This window comes from Myiozetetes cayanensis, unplaced genomic scaffold, assembly GCF_022539395.1.
Source record: "Myiozetetes cayanensis isolate MyiCay16 unplaced genomic scaffold, myiCay2020 scf4, whole genome shotgun sequence".
Taxonomy (NCBI): Eukaryota; Metazoa; Chordata; class Aves; order Passeriformes; family Tyrannidae; genus Myiozetetes; species Myiozetetes cayanensis.
In genome coordinates, this window is record NW_026087631.1 from 14,936,123 (window position 1) to 14,949,713 (window position 13,591).

A 13,591-nucleotide genomic window follows, 5' to 3' on the forward strand; every position below is an offset into this window, starting at 1 on the left:
CGAAAAAGAGGGGGGGGGAAGGAAGAAAGAAAGAAAGAATAAAACCCGACCTGCCTAACTTAAGCCATATTGTAAAAACTAACATGTAATAAAATACGTGAGGAGCTGTAGAAAGTTAATGCAAGAAAAAGGGCTGATTTGAGAGCGGAGCAGCGGCTCGGTGCCCCCCCCCCCCAGCAGAGGTGGGGGTGCTGCCCTGAACCTCCCTTCAGCCCCTTCCTCCAGACACTGTTTGCTTTTCTCCTCCACTAAGCATGAAAATAATCGCACATGTGTATCAGCAGCCCTCTCTCGCTGGCTTCAAGCTGTTTTAATCTTGAATGAGGGGGCATTTAAAAATTATGACCGAGATTCTAAATTGCCTCTTTGAAACCGGCACAGAAAAATCATTCATCATCGCTTCGAAAACTGCCCTGAAATTAAATTAAAATGAAATGAGGGAGTCTTCCTCCCGACATGTGAGTCTTGGCAGAGCTACTCTCCACCTTGGTTTTCTATTTTTTTCCTCCTTCCTCCCGCTCTCTTTCCTCTTTTTTTTTTTTTTTTTTTTTTTCCCCCTTTTTTTTTTTTTTTTTTTTCCCTCCTCTCCCTAAGCCCTAAATGTTTTATATAGGATAATTGAAATGGGTAACACGATTTGCAGCTGGCTTGCAGCGAGGAGGAGGCTGCCGCCTCGGTGTAGGGCGAGGGCTGCGGAGCTGAGGGCTGCGTGTGTGTGTGTGTGTTTGTAGGATATGTGTGTGTGTGTACCGTGTGTCCGTGAGCGAGCGAGTGAGTGAGTGCCCGACGTGCGAGCGAGCGAGCGAGTGCGTGTCTCTGTCTCTCGCCCTCGCCGGCAGGCAGGAGGAGCGGCGGGCCAATCAGAGGGCCCGGTTTCATAAAAGCTGGGTTCTGATTGGGCGGCAGGGAAAGGGCATCGCGAACAAAGAAAAGTCCCTCTCAGGTACCGCGCGGAGCGGAGCTCCCACTCCCCCTTCCCGGCCGCTGCCGTGGGGGCAGCGCCCCTGTCCCCTGTGAGCGTGTCAGCCTGTGAGGGGACAGACACACATGCCGTTTTTGCCTTCTCTGCCCCGTTTTTTTTTATTTCGTTTTGTTGTATTTTATTTTTGTTGTTTTAATTTTGTTTCTAGAAAGAAAGGAAGGTTCATGGTTATTTGGTGCTCTTCTTCCAAACACAATAAATCTGTTGAAGACATTAGATTTTTTTTCCTAAAATAAAAAGCGGCTGCAACAAAAACACACTCAATGCAGTTAGAAGGAAAAGGTCAACTCGATCCAATACAGACCGTAAGTACGGTTGCGTGGTGTGTCTATAGCACTTAGAGGGGATTTTTTTTTTCTCTGCAAAGGGGAGTGTTAAAGAGTTTTGGGAGTTGAGATAACTAGGGTTCTTTGGGATTTTTAAAAGAGAAAGAAATCCCACAAACAGGGTGAGTTATTTGAGGGAACTAAGAGGGCGAAAGCACTGTAGCCACACAAATCATACTTGACGGTGCACTTGGGGGGGCGTTAAAGGGTAGTGCCTTTTTGGGGTTTTAACTAAACAAGGTGGTGGTGGTTGGGAAATATAAAAGTGACACCATTACAGACAAACCCTGTATAGCTCCCCCGCCCCCCTCGGTCCCGAGAGCACGGCGCTCGCTCGCAGGAGCGATGGGGCACCGACAGACCGGGGGGCACCTCGCCAATGACACGGAGACACCAGGAACGCGAGGCTGGAGCTGGGGGGTGCGTGCGTGGGGTCGCCCGTCGGTGGCTGATGCCTTGGCCGTTTCCAGCGCCGTCTCGGTCTCCCCAGCCCCGAGGCGCGGGGAGGGGAAAGCCCCGAGGTGGCGGCGCCCTCCGGGGAGACGGCGGGGGGCTCCGCGGGGTGTTCCTGGGGAGCAACCCTGGGGCTCCAGGAGCTGCCGCGGGGGCGGCAGTGAGCGCCGGGGAGGGCTGGGTGTGCTGCTCGGCGGTCCCAGCGCGGCCGGGCCCGGCTGGGTGTGCTGCTCGGGGGCCACAGCCCGGCCAGGCCCGCCGGCCGCGCTCGGCTCCCATCTTGGCGGCGGCCAATGGAGCCCGCCGGCGTCACGTGACGCGGGCGGCGCGAGCGGGCGGCGGGACCCGCCGCGCCTCCCCCCTCCCCCCGCTCCCGCCCTCCAGCCACCGGCAATTCATTACGGCTTTTAGCTTCCCATCGCCGGCTAATTAAAAATACTAAGCTAAAGCTCCGAGACCGTCTGACTTGGGGAAGGGAGGGTGGGGAGGGGGCGGGGGAGAGAGAGGATAGCGGCAGACTGCGAGGTTTGCCGAGACAATAAGGTGGGAGCGATCTGTCCTGACAGAAAGGTCGTCTGCTTTATCTCCTCGGACTCTAATTACTGAATTACTTACCGCATGACTGATTAGCCCAAGCTCACGGGTTTTTCGTTGTTATTATTTTTTTTTTTCCCCGAGACAGCAACTCGAAATTCTGATGCGTGCCTGTGCTCTTTTTTTGTGTTCCTATTTTTAAAAAGCGCTGATCTAAGGCTGGAAGGGGGAGGGAGGGACGGACGGGGACAGACACCCCCCTCCCCGAAATCTTTCCCCTGGGAAAATTTACTTCGTTCGAGAGCACGCAGTCCTTCCTCCCCTCCCACAAAATGTTTTGATAACCGGTTTATCAGATCAGTGATTCCCCCCTCCCGCTCCTCCTCCTCTTCCTCGCCCCCCTCCCTCCCCACCTCCCCCGCCCGTTTCCCCTCAAGTTACTTCAAGAAATCAGATCTGTCAGGACGGGCGAAAAAAATGCCACTTCCCAACTAACAGGCGGAATCCAGCCCAGATTTTCAGTCCTTTCTTCTTCTTTTTTTCCTTCCTCCCTTTCACTAATTTATCCCGATGTTAGCACATTCTGTCTTGTAACACCCGGGCGCCTGTAGGTTTGTTTCATGGGATCATTACTTACTGATCAGGATGGCTCCCGGGTCCGGGGCTGAAGACGGAGTGTGAAGTTGGGGAAACATTTTTTTTTTTTTTTTTTTTAATTACTGTGATGATTATTACCTCTCGGTGCTTATTCAGGAAAACCAAACAAACAAAAATCTGGTCTTTGATGCTTCACTTCTGACTGTGAAATACTACCTACCAGCTGGTAAAGTTGTGAGGCACAGCATTTTTTTCTTCTTTTTTCTTTTTTTTTTTTTTTTAAACAAGGAGGAAAAAACCCTAAACAAACAAACAAAATCAAAAAAAGGACTTCTGATCCGTGTGCCAAACTAGGGGGAGATATGTTATTGACCGATTTATACTGGCTGAGATGATACTTGCTTTTTACTTCTTGATCACTTGCTCTTTAAGTAAAATGAGGCACAGAGTTGTTGCTGAGACGAGTGGGAACAGCATTTTGATTTGCTGGTTTAATTAAAAAATTATGAAGGATTAAAGGTAAGCATTATGCATATATATATATGTATAAATATTTCGGCAGTCGACTGTAAAAGGGAGAGATCCCTTTAAAAATCGTTTTAACTAAGCTTTGTCAAACACACACTCATTTGCGGTCACTGAGGCCACCTTGGTGCAGATCACTTAAAGTGTATGTCTTAATCAGTTTCCTGTACAGTCAGTAATACTATAGTTAACAGACCTAACAATTTTGTGACCTAGGAGTACCTTAGAAATGCTTTTAGAACTGTTATCTTAAGAATATTTTTTAAACAGAATTTTTATTTCTTCTCTTTTTTTTTAACCTTTGGAGTTTAATATTTTGAAGTAAACATTTGTGTTTATAGGTTGTTGTTTTTAACAGAAGCTGTATTGTGGCAAGGAAAATGAGGTTTCCCACTTCCCTTAGCACTCTCTCCTCCCCCTCCCAAGAGATTAAGTGGAAGGGGGGTAAAAGATAATATAGGAGAGTCACAAAACTTCAAGGGTCTGGTTTAAAGCCACAAAATCCATGGAATGCAGTGAAGAGTGAATCCATGTCCTTCCTTTTTTCTCTTTCGTGCTTAGGTGGTGGTCCAAGGGGTTAGATTACAACATGTGCTCCAACAGCTAGGCACCACTTCTAAGTCTGTATTTCCTGAGCTTTGTGGATTTGCATCATGTAGATAATTTTTTCTTTCCTTTTTTTTTCCTTTTTTTTTTTTTTTTCTTTTGTGGACATAGGTTTTTAAGAGAGACTGTGAATGTTGGTATACAACTAGATTAAAGAAGCTCGGTATTAAAAGCATCACAGCCACTGTCTCAGGTTTAGCAAACTTAAGGAAAGAGTGTGGCAGTGGTGAAAGATTTCACTTCCTCCTACCTTGCCCTCTTTTTATTAAGTCATGTTATATTCTGGTAACACCTAGACAAGAACTATTTGACTTTTTCCCTCCTCACAGGACAAGGTGGACGTGGACTGCACATTGTGAGCCTAGACACACGTGGGGGAGGAAGACAAGAGTTGAACTTAAGAGAGAGCCCAACGGAGATAAACGAATGTCCCCACATCTCCAAAGGAAAGTTCATCAGATTTTTACTCTAGAGATCTCATATTCAGGATGTCATTGAACACTTCCACTGCAGGAAAAGGTGTGGATCCAAACGCAGTTGACACTTACGACAGTGGCGATGATTGGGAAATCGGTGTTGGGAATTTAATAATTGATTTGGACGCCGATTTGGAGAAGGACAGACAGAAATTTGAGATGAATAATTCTACTAATACCACCAGCAGCAGCAACACCAGCTCCAAGGATTGCGGGGGTCTGGCTTCCAGTGGGGCTAATGCTACCTCAGCCTTAGCTGATGGCCTAAAATTTGCTTCTGTTCAGCCCTCTACTCCCCAGGGGAATTCCTCTCACAAAGAGACTAGCAAATCAAAAGTGAAAAGGAGTAAAACTTCTAAGGATGCTAATAAATCTCTGCCTTCTGCTGCCTTGTATGGGATTCCTGAGATCAGCAGTGCTGGCAAGAGGCAGGAAGTCCAAGGGCGCCCTGGAGAGGCAATTGGCATGAATTCAGCACTGGGTCAAAGCGTGAGCAGTAACCCAAACGGCAATAATAACAACACCAGCAACACCACCACCATTGCCTCTAGTGGGAAAAACAAAGAGGAGAAACCAGGTAAAGCCCTGGGCAGCAGAGGCTCCAAGCGGGATAAGGATGCAGGAAAATCCAGGAAGGACAAGCAGCATGACCTGCAGCAGGGCCACCCCAATGGCAGTGGGGGTGGCAGCAGCCAAGTTTCCTCTGGGCACCTCTATGGCTTTGGGGCCAAGGGAGGCAGTGGTGGAAGCAGCAGCCCCTTCCATTGTAGTTCCTCTTCTGTGGGGGAGGTGAGCAAAAGTACCCCGGATTCAGGGTTAATGGGGAACTCTATTTTGGTAAAGAAGGAAGAGGAGGAGGAGGAGAGCCACAGGCGAATCAAGAAATTGAAAACAGAAAAGGTAGGACAAAGCTCCTCTCCACCTCCTCTGTGTTTCCTTGTGTCTATAATAAGTGTCCCATGACCGTGCATCTGGCACCTGTGTCCTTCTCTCTGTTGTGTGTTTGTGACATCCATCTGTTCTTCCTCTTTTCTTTAAAAAATCCAAACCAAAACCAACCCAGACAGAAGCCATCATGTTTTTGGTGTGCTGCTCTTCCTTATGATTTCCTCTCCCTGTCCTCAGACCTGGTGAATATTTGTGTTTTGTCTGTTCCTTTTGATTGCACTCACCCAGAAGGAGAAACCCTGAGATGACCCCAACTGAGCCGTCCCCAGTTTTAGCAGAGAGCAGCGGTATCAGTGGGATGGCATGTGTTCTCAGGCTGGGAGTGCCATAGCTCAGGCTCCAGGAGCAGCAGGTCTTTTATGTGCTGACTCTTCCACAACAGCGGCTGGCATTTGTGGCCGTTCCTCTCCCAAAGTCTAAAGGAACCCTTCTCCCTTCTCTGACCCACTGTCTGGAGCTAAGATTGTGCTTGGGGGAGGAAACAGGAGGTATCAGCAGGTTTCAGCAGAGACTCGGGCTCCACCGTTGCCCTTTGTGGAAATGCAGGATGCTTATCATGTTGGGGGCTCCTGTGTTGCAGGAGCCCCAGAGGCCCCAGAAGCTGGTGTAGCGGACCGGGAGGAAGGAGCCAGCAGACAGGCGGTGCCTCTCGTCTTCCTGGAAGGAGGATGCTGGGAGGAGGGAAATGCACTTTGTGCTGAGATGTGTGTGTGCAAAACGGCTTTTGGAACAGAGGGTAGCAGTTTGTCTCGTTTGGGGGAGTTTTCCTCTCTGAGCTACGCTGGCTCTTGGATTTGAACTACTCGTTGAGTGGTCGAAATGTATGAAAGAAATAAGACAGGGGTGTGTGTTTTTATTCCTTTCTATTACATTAAGAAGGATGCTTTCTGTAAGAATAGATGGCCACGACTCTATTCTCCGGGAAGGGTGGAGAGAGAGCTTGTTGTCTTTTGTTAAGTGCTGGTTCGAGGAGGTTCTGGTGTTGGTGGGAATTATTCTGTCCCTGAGGCAGAAGGCATCTTTTGGGGGACCTGAGGGTGACTGGTTGCCCAGGATTACAAGTACAATGAATTCTAAAGGTTGTTAAACAAAGATAACCTGGTCTGTCTGAAACGTAAAGCAAACTAACACCTTCCAAATGAACAATCTCAGGGTGTTAGAGTGTAACTGTATTGTCAGCTGTTGGTCTTAAATTACCTGCTTTTACAACTTCCCTGCCTGAATGTTCAGTGATGGGAAAACTTTCGGGTCGGTGTTAACTGTATGGCCTGCAAGTGTCTGGGAGGGCTGAAGGTCTCGGGGGAAAAGTTATGTCTTTTTACGACTGGGTTACTGGCTTTTTGTATTTCAGTCATGTTGGAGTTTTTGTAATACTAAGTAGACTAGAAGATTAGATTTGGGTGTACGTGACATGAGATATTTGTTAGTACTGGAAGATAATTTCAAGGGCTTTTGTTCAAGGCAAGGAACAAATTAAATTTTATATTGTATGCATATTATTGCTTTTAAGATAGCATATCTGTGGTTGAATTTGAATGAGCCTTGTGACCTTTTCTAAATGCAGATGAGAAAACCAGATTGCTGTGTAATTCATGTGTACATGTTTGTGCTTTGATTTATGAAAAGTGCTGTTTGCAGTGGAAAGGTGTCCTAAAATCTCATGGTCTCTTTATTAACTTAGTACAGTAGGCATTTACTTCTGTTGCCAATAGTCTTCAAATTGCAGTTCTCTAATCTGTTTTAACTATCTAGATAAATTGCCCTAATCCGGTCTTCACAATGGCTGTGGTTAAAGAGTCAGAGCCATTTGATTGGATTCAGTGGCTGCCTGGAATGTGGGAGGTACTGCCCTTTTGCAACCTCCTTAGCCTTTTAATCTCTCAGCCAAATGTTCACATTCAACAATTTTGTTTAGCTGGCAATCTGAACATTTCAGTATCTCAAAGGCTGCTGCCATGGCAACAGAGATTAGAGGGTGGTGTGGTTTCTCCCGTTTTTGTGTTCTTTCAACTCTAGAGTCACACAGGAAATTGTATGAAGAATCCATAAACGTACGAGTAATCTTATGTGCAATGTAAATGGGATGGCATGCAAATTCAGAGCAAACATGTATGGAGGGGTTCAGCTCAGCATACACTCTGTGTGTTGAAGATGTCGCTCCAGGAGGAGCTTGCATTTCCAGCGACAGCCACTGCTGTTGGCACACAGCGGCTTTAACATAGGCTTTGCACATCAGAGTCGTGCAGCCTTGGCCATTGTCTGGCACAATGGTGTGCTTGCTTTCTGTCTTGAGTAACATCCCTTAGCGTTTTTCTTACCCAGGAATGTTCCCTTTTAAGCGAACAGTAATGTTAATAATATAGCTTGTTGCTGACAATGACTGATACCTGAAGTCCAGCCAGTGGCAATCTGAGCGACACTCGAGTGTTTTAATGTTTGTTGTTATGGCTTTTTTTCCCCCGAATGATTAGTAATCATTAGGAAGATATTTTTCAGGGTTTTATATTCCCGAAATGTTATTGCTTTGACTGTTTATGAACTAAACATATATGATGTACTTGCACAAAGCACCTTGTGTCTTTAGGTAAATATATGATTTTCAAGCCTGCATGTTAAAATCAATTGGCAGATATCTTACTGTTGTGCAAGACATGCGTCGTGAATTTGGAAGTTTCCTCTTAGAATCAAATGAGTTCATGCCTGCTGATTCAAAATCTACAGGTCTTTATATGTGGTGTGGAATATAATATTGCATTTGTTTACTATTTGTGAAAAGCTTGGAGCAGATTCCCAGGAGTTGTAGTCACTGTTTAGCTTTCACAGCATGCTTCAGTGTCTATTTTTAGTCTATTTATTCTCTTTCCTTGCTGCGGAAAGTCATGTAAAACATGATAAATTGGATCTTATGAAGCCTAATTAAATCAATGACTGTGTTCTGCTGGCTCTTTTATGCAGAAACCGCAAGTATGTTGTAAAAGTCGCCACTCCCCTAATATGTGGATAAAGTCAAAGTATGCTAAGATGTCTGAGCTAAATTCGTGCAGTCCATTTTGTGGTTAAGCCACCAGTGACATGTCTGAATAAGTAGCTTTGACAGGTAGGCTAACCACTCCTAAGATTTTTGGTGTTAAAACCTGTCTCCATTTTCCATTTCTCATCCACACCATTTTTAGCACAGTTAGTGACTGTTTGTCAGCATGAACTCTTCATCTGTTTCAGCTAAGTTTTTCTGTATTTTTAACAGCTGTTACATTGAAAAGTGTTCAGGATAGCAAAAACTGCTTTGTGTGTGTTGTGAGGAGATTTTAGGATTCAGTCACAGTTTACTCTGAGATATGGGAAAACTGTATTTGGTATGGGAAAATCAGAATGTTTACATTAAAATAGTACAGAAGACACAAAGCTGTAATTGGAGGGGTCTAGTTACAATTCTAAATGTATCAGTGTAGTCATACTCCAGGATTGAATTTTTCTCTTTCATAAACTCAGTGCTTCTCATTAAGATTGCATTTCACATTTGAAAGTTGTCTTCAACAAATTAACGTGTTGGCTAGTATTCTTTTATCTTTATTTTATTTTCACTTTTTTTTTTTTTTCCCCTAGTTGCAGGATTTGAGGGTGTTTTCCACTTCATCAGTGAATCTCTGGATGCATTTTCCTGTTGATGTAAATCATTTAAGTACATGCTTTGATTAATGATGTTATGGAGATATGCTTTTCATGTACTTTTCTTGCCGGCCTTGTGTGTAGTTTATTCACTGTGAAATAAAAGGGCAGGGAGGTCACTTGCTGTAATTAAAGAACAAAGTCTATTGTTGTTTGACCGCAAACTGTTTTGAAAGCTACATAAGGGATTTAGCTGTTAAAAACATTGATAACTATGGGTGTCTAACAATAAGCAAAGCTCAAGGTTCTTAAAGTTCTGTAGTGCTGTCTAGTAGTGTGACGGTGCTTTTTGAGCTGGGTGAAGAGGTGTTGCCCTTTGGCTGAGGAAAGCTTTCCGTGTGAACCTGCTGACCTCTGCCAATATGTATGACCAGATCTGCCATTGAATTCCTGTGCAAAGCAAGAGTTAGCGTAGCACAATGGAGGCTGGTCTAGAACATCTATCAAATCAAGTACGGAAGCCATCTGATAACCATACTCGGAACTACTGGAAAAATATTTCATTTTGGGCATTGGTAATTTTACAATTTTAATAACTCCATAAATACCCAGTAAAAAGGAAAAGATTGATTGTCCAGATGTCATGAGGTTAACCATGTTCTCCATGTTAAAGGGCTTTCCTGCAAGACTGTTTTAATTATGGCTGTATAAAGACTTGTTTTTCCAAAGTAGCATTTTATAGTCCAATAAATGAAATGTATGTTAAAAGTGCTAAGCAAAATCTCCCGTAACCATAGAGGTGTTCAATAACCAGATTCAAGTAACATGGAAAGTACCATCTGTTCCTAGTTTTCAGCATAAGCCCAGGAACTGAATAGCTGAGATTTGCTAGTATTTTTTTCAACTTTCTTTTTTTAATTGTTATTATCATTATTTTAAAAAGTTCACCTGGCACTTTATAGAGGCTTTCTGAAATGCAGTAATACCGGAGAGACTGTGAAAACATATGTTCATACATACAGTTAGGCAGTACCACTTTCATTTAAAGAGATTTCCAGAAACTCAGTCATTGAAAAATTTATGATAGTGAATCAACTCCTGCAGGCAAACACAATAAGGGTCAGTTCTTCAAAGGTCTTACTGTTCAGGTAGAATCTGATTTACTGTGTCTTTCCTTACGAAGTAAAAGGAGGGGGGAAGGGAGGAACATCACCCCTCTCCCCCCCCACCAAAACCCCCCAAAAAACAAACTCTCAAAGGATAACTTTAGCAAGCTCTTATCAGTCACCTAATTGCATATGATAAAACCATTGACTAAAATTTTCCATGTAGATTTTTCTGCTCTTCAGAGAAGTGTTCTAGAATTGCTGATAGAGAGAAAACTACTCTTTTAAAGATAACTTATTCTAAACTGTTAGGCAATGAGATTCTTGACTGCAGCCTATGAGCCCTGGATAAAATGCCATCCGGCCTTTGTTTGAGGTCTCTTACTGAAGCTAATGACTGGTCTTGTGCCGCCCTGAGATAAATGACATTATCTCTGAGTGGTCTGACAGGAAACAGACATGTTAATGGTGAAGCTGCAGGGAGGATCTGCTGTAGCTCTGACAAAAGAGTAAAGCTTGGACCCCCGGTTGTGATCATTAACACAGAATGCATTCCAGCTTCTTCTACCAGGGCCTTCATAATTGGAAAGCTGTTTTATCGACAACAATGTAAATCATAAATGTGAAATGTGCAGATTTTTTGCGTGCTAAAACTCGTGCCATATTTGTTTCTCCCCCCCCCCCCATAAGAAATGAATGATCTGCGTAGTACTGACATTTCTGGAAGACCCTGGAGTCTGCTTTCTGTTAACTGGACACATCCTTTGCACGTTGAATGCAGGTTACCCTTTATGTGCTCTGTGTTAGCCATGTGATTTGCATTTCTGAAAGTAGGTTAAAAGAATAAAAAACACCAATAAAATCTGTGTTTCTCCACATCTCACATGGTTATTGGTGCATGTGGTATTGAGCAAGTATTTTACAATCATCATCAGAAATATCATCTTGGAGGTACACACATTTTAGCTATCCATCACCTGTGGTTCCATTTTGGATAAGGACATATACATTTGGATTTCTGTTACCCACTCTTGAAAAAGGTTAGCTTGCTTCTGGAGGAATTTAGGCAGCTTTGTGTCATTGCCACATGGTCTGTGTTTCTCAAATGTGGTACTCGCTTTTTGAATGGCATGTCAGCTACATGTCACAGATTAGTTTCATGGTTTACAATTGGAATTGCTGATTATAACCAAGTTTTAGAGTCTACGCTGCTCCGAGATAAGATGGTTTGTACAGATGATCCAACAGCCAGGTTACTATTTACATAATAATGTTTAGCACTGTACTGGCTTTGTATTGTACTTTTATGATGTTCTAATGTACCTGGTGACATATTGCTGCGTTCCCTGAAAGGGTGGAAAGATTTTCTGACTTCTTACCTGTGCTTTATTTCTTACAACAGCAATACATCCTCCCATGACTCCTCAGATAGCATCACACCTGTGGATCTCTGTATTCAGTGACTTCAGTTGTAGGGTTGGCCATATTTTTTGCTAAAAAGTAGTGTTTGGTTTAGTGTGTTTACATGACAAAGATATTTTTATTTCCTAACAATCACAGAAAATGTATGGATTTTTTTTAAAAAATGAGATCTGTACATAACACTCCCTGTTTGGTGAAAGATAGCAAAATGGTCTTGCGTGGAAATGTCTGATCATGCATAATTGCAAAAAGTAAATACCTTTTTTACAATCAACAATGGTCATTTAAACCTTTTTCTCCTTTTGCACCAGAATGTTTCTGCGTAGTGCAGGTGTTTTTCAGTACAGCTTTTCAGCAAAATGAACAATAATGCAAGCTATCCTTTAATTTACTTAAAAATATGTTTGAAACATGGTAATTTTAATAAAGATAATTACCAGTTTTCATAGCAAGACTTGAGAGGCTTTCTTAAATGAGATTTTAAATCACAAGATTTTAAAAATTATTATATTCTTGAATTAAAGCCACAATTTACTGAAGGCCTTTTGGGCAAATAGGAAGGTCAGACAATGACTTTTGGTTGTGCTGTAGGATTTCACTAAGCACTCTCTACTGCACTTTCAATTCTTACAAAGTGGTCTTGGCGATTGGAACAAAGCCTTTACATTTGAATGAAAGGTTGTAAAAACTATTCAGAGCCACTTGACTGACAAGCAAATTCTTTGTAATTTTTGTTTTCTTTTTTAAAAAAGCTAAAAGAAATATCAAGGGGGTAGGAGTAGGTAGTTTCCTCTGATGCCCCTGTTTGCGTGTACATGTACACATCCATAATATGTATGCGTACATATATTAAGACTACTTGATTAAACAACTTACGTGAGCACACAGGACAAGTTGCATAGATCAAATTAGGATTGAAAACTGTATAGATAGGTTTTCCAGGTCCAGGGACAGTCTGGCGTTGATTAATTTTTTAAAATCTAATCAAAATAAAAGAATAGAAAAGTTGTCTTTCGTGACAGAGATTTGTAATATGTCTGCTTTTACTCTAATTGGGCAAATACTGCTAAATCTCAAGATAAAAGGATCAACTTCTCTAGCATCCACCTGTATGTAATATCTTCTGGGAATTAAATGTGAAGCTCTTCGTTTCACTAATTTTGATGTGAAAATGTGCTATGTTGAATTGTATGTCTTTCATGATAAATCTTCCTCAGCTGATATTCAGAAAAAGAATACTAACTATTTGGTTCCCTTATCTCCTCCTGGTTTCTGAGTCTTCCTAACATAAATCTTATCTGTGCACAAACCCAGCTTGGATGAGGTGTTTGTCTCCTGAGAAACTCCACCAAATAATAATGTAAGGAAAATGAGCTAATGATGATGTTTGAAGCATATGCCAATAGTGGCATGTGAATGCAGTTTTTGCAGTCAAAAGAGCAAACTGAAATCTATTGATTGTGGTTACTTGGTGTTTTCAAAACACTAGTATTCTAGTTGTTGAATTATCATGTTAACCAAGAAGCAGATGGCATAACACCACAGAAGTGTATTTTTACTTAAAGAAACTTTAGAGGTTTTGATGTATTTTCTTTTCCTCATATTTCCCTGATGGCTTCTTTTTATTGAAGAGTAACATGAGGAGACCTGGTAGCAATTTTATTGCTTTCCCATAACAGTTTGAAATAATAGCTTGGTCTTTGGTTGCCAGTCAAATTTCTACCAGTCAGCTTGATTCTGTTTTTTATCATGTGGCAGTGGAATATAAAAAGTATATGTTTGTAGTTTGCCCTCAGAAACTGGCCCTTCTTTTCATGCTTCAATTAGCAACAGAAGACTAAGCTCCAATTGGTCACACTTTTGTAAACTCCAAGGGCTTGCTTTCTTCATTCTGATAAAAGAAGGCGCCAAGTTTAGGCTCTGTTTCCCAGGAAATTTCGAGGCACATCTGGCCTCTTTAACTGTGTTCACTAGACAGTTTGATTTTGCACACATTTAGTCATTTGCATT

The 13,591-nt window shown here is 42.7% G+C and overlaps 1 protein-coding gene across 5 annotated transcripts in view; it reads left to right on the forward strand.

Annotated features, from left to right (window-relative positions):
- The first annotated feature begins 1,155 nt into the window (after positions 1 to 1,155).
- Positions 1,156 to 13,591, forward strand: part of ZNF608 (zinc finger protein 608) — an 83,832-nt gene continuing 71,396 nt past the window's right edge. For 3 of the 5 annotated variants that reach the window (XM_050330170.1, XM_050330173.1, XM_050330172.1), the window contains exons 1-2: positions 2,800 to 3,411; positions 4,353 to 5,399. In XM_050330170.1, the coding sequence (XP_050186127.1) occupies positions 4,512 to 5,399 (888 nt within the window). In that variant the 5' untranslated portion in view covers positions 2,800 to 3,411; positions 4,353 to 4,511. Of the gene's footprint in view, positions 1,288 to 2,799; positions 3,412 to 4,352; positions 5,400 to 13,591 lie in introns of those variants that run through there. The other 2 variants (XM_050330171.1, XM_050330174.1) reach the window with 2 other exon arrangements.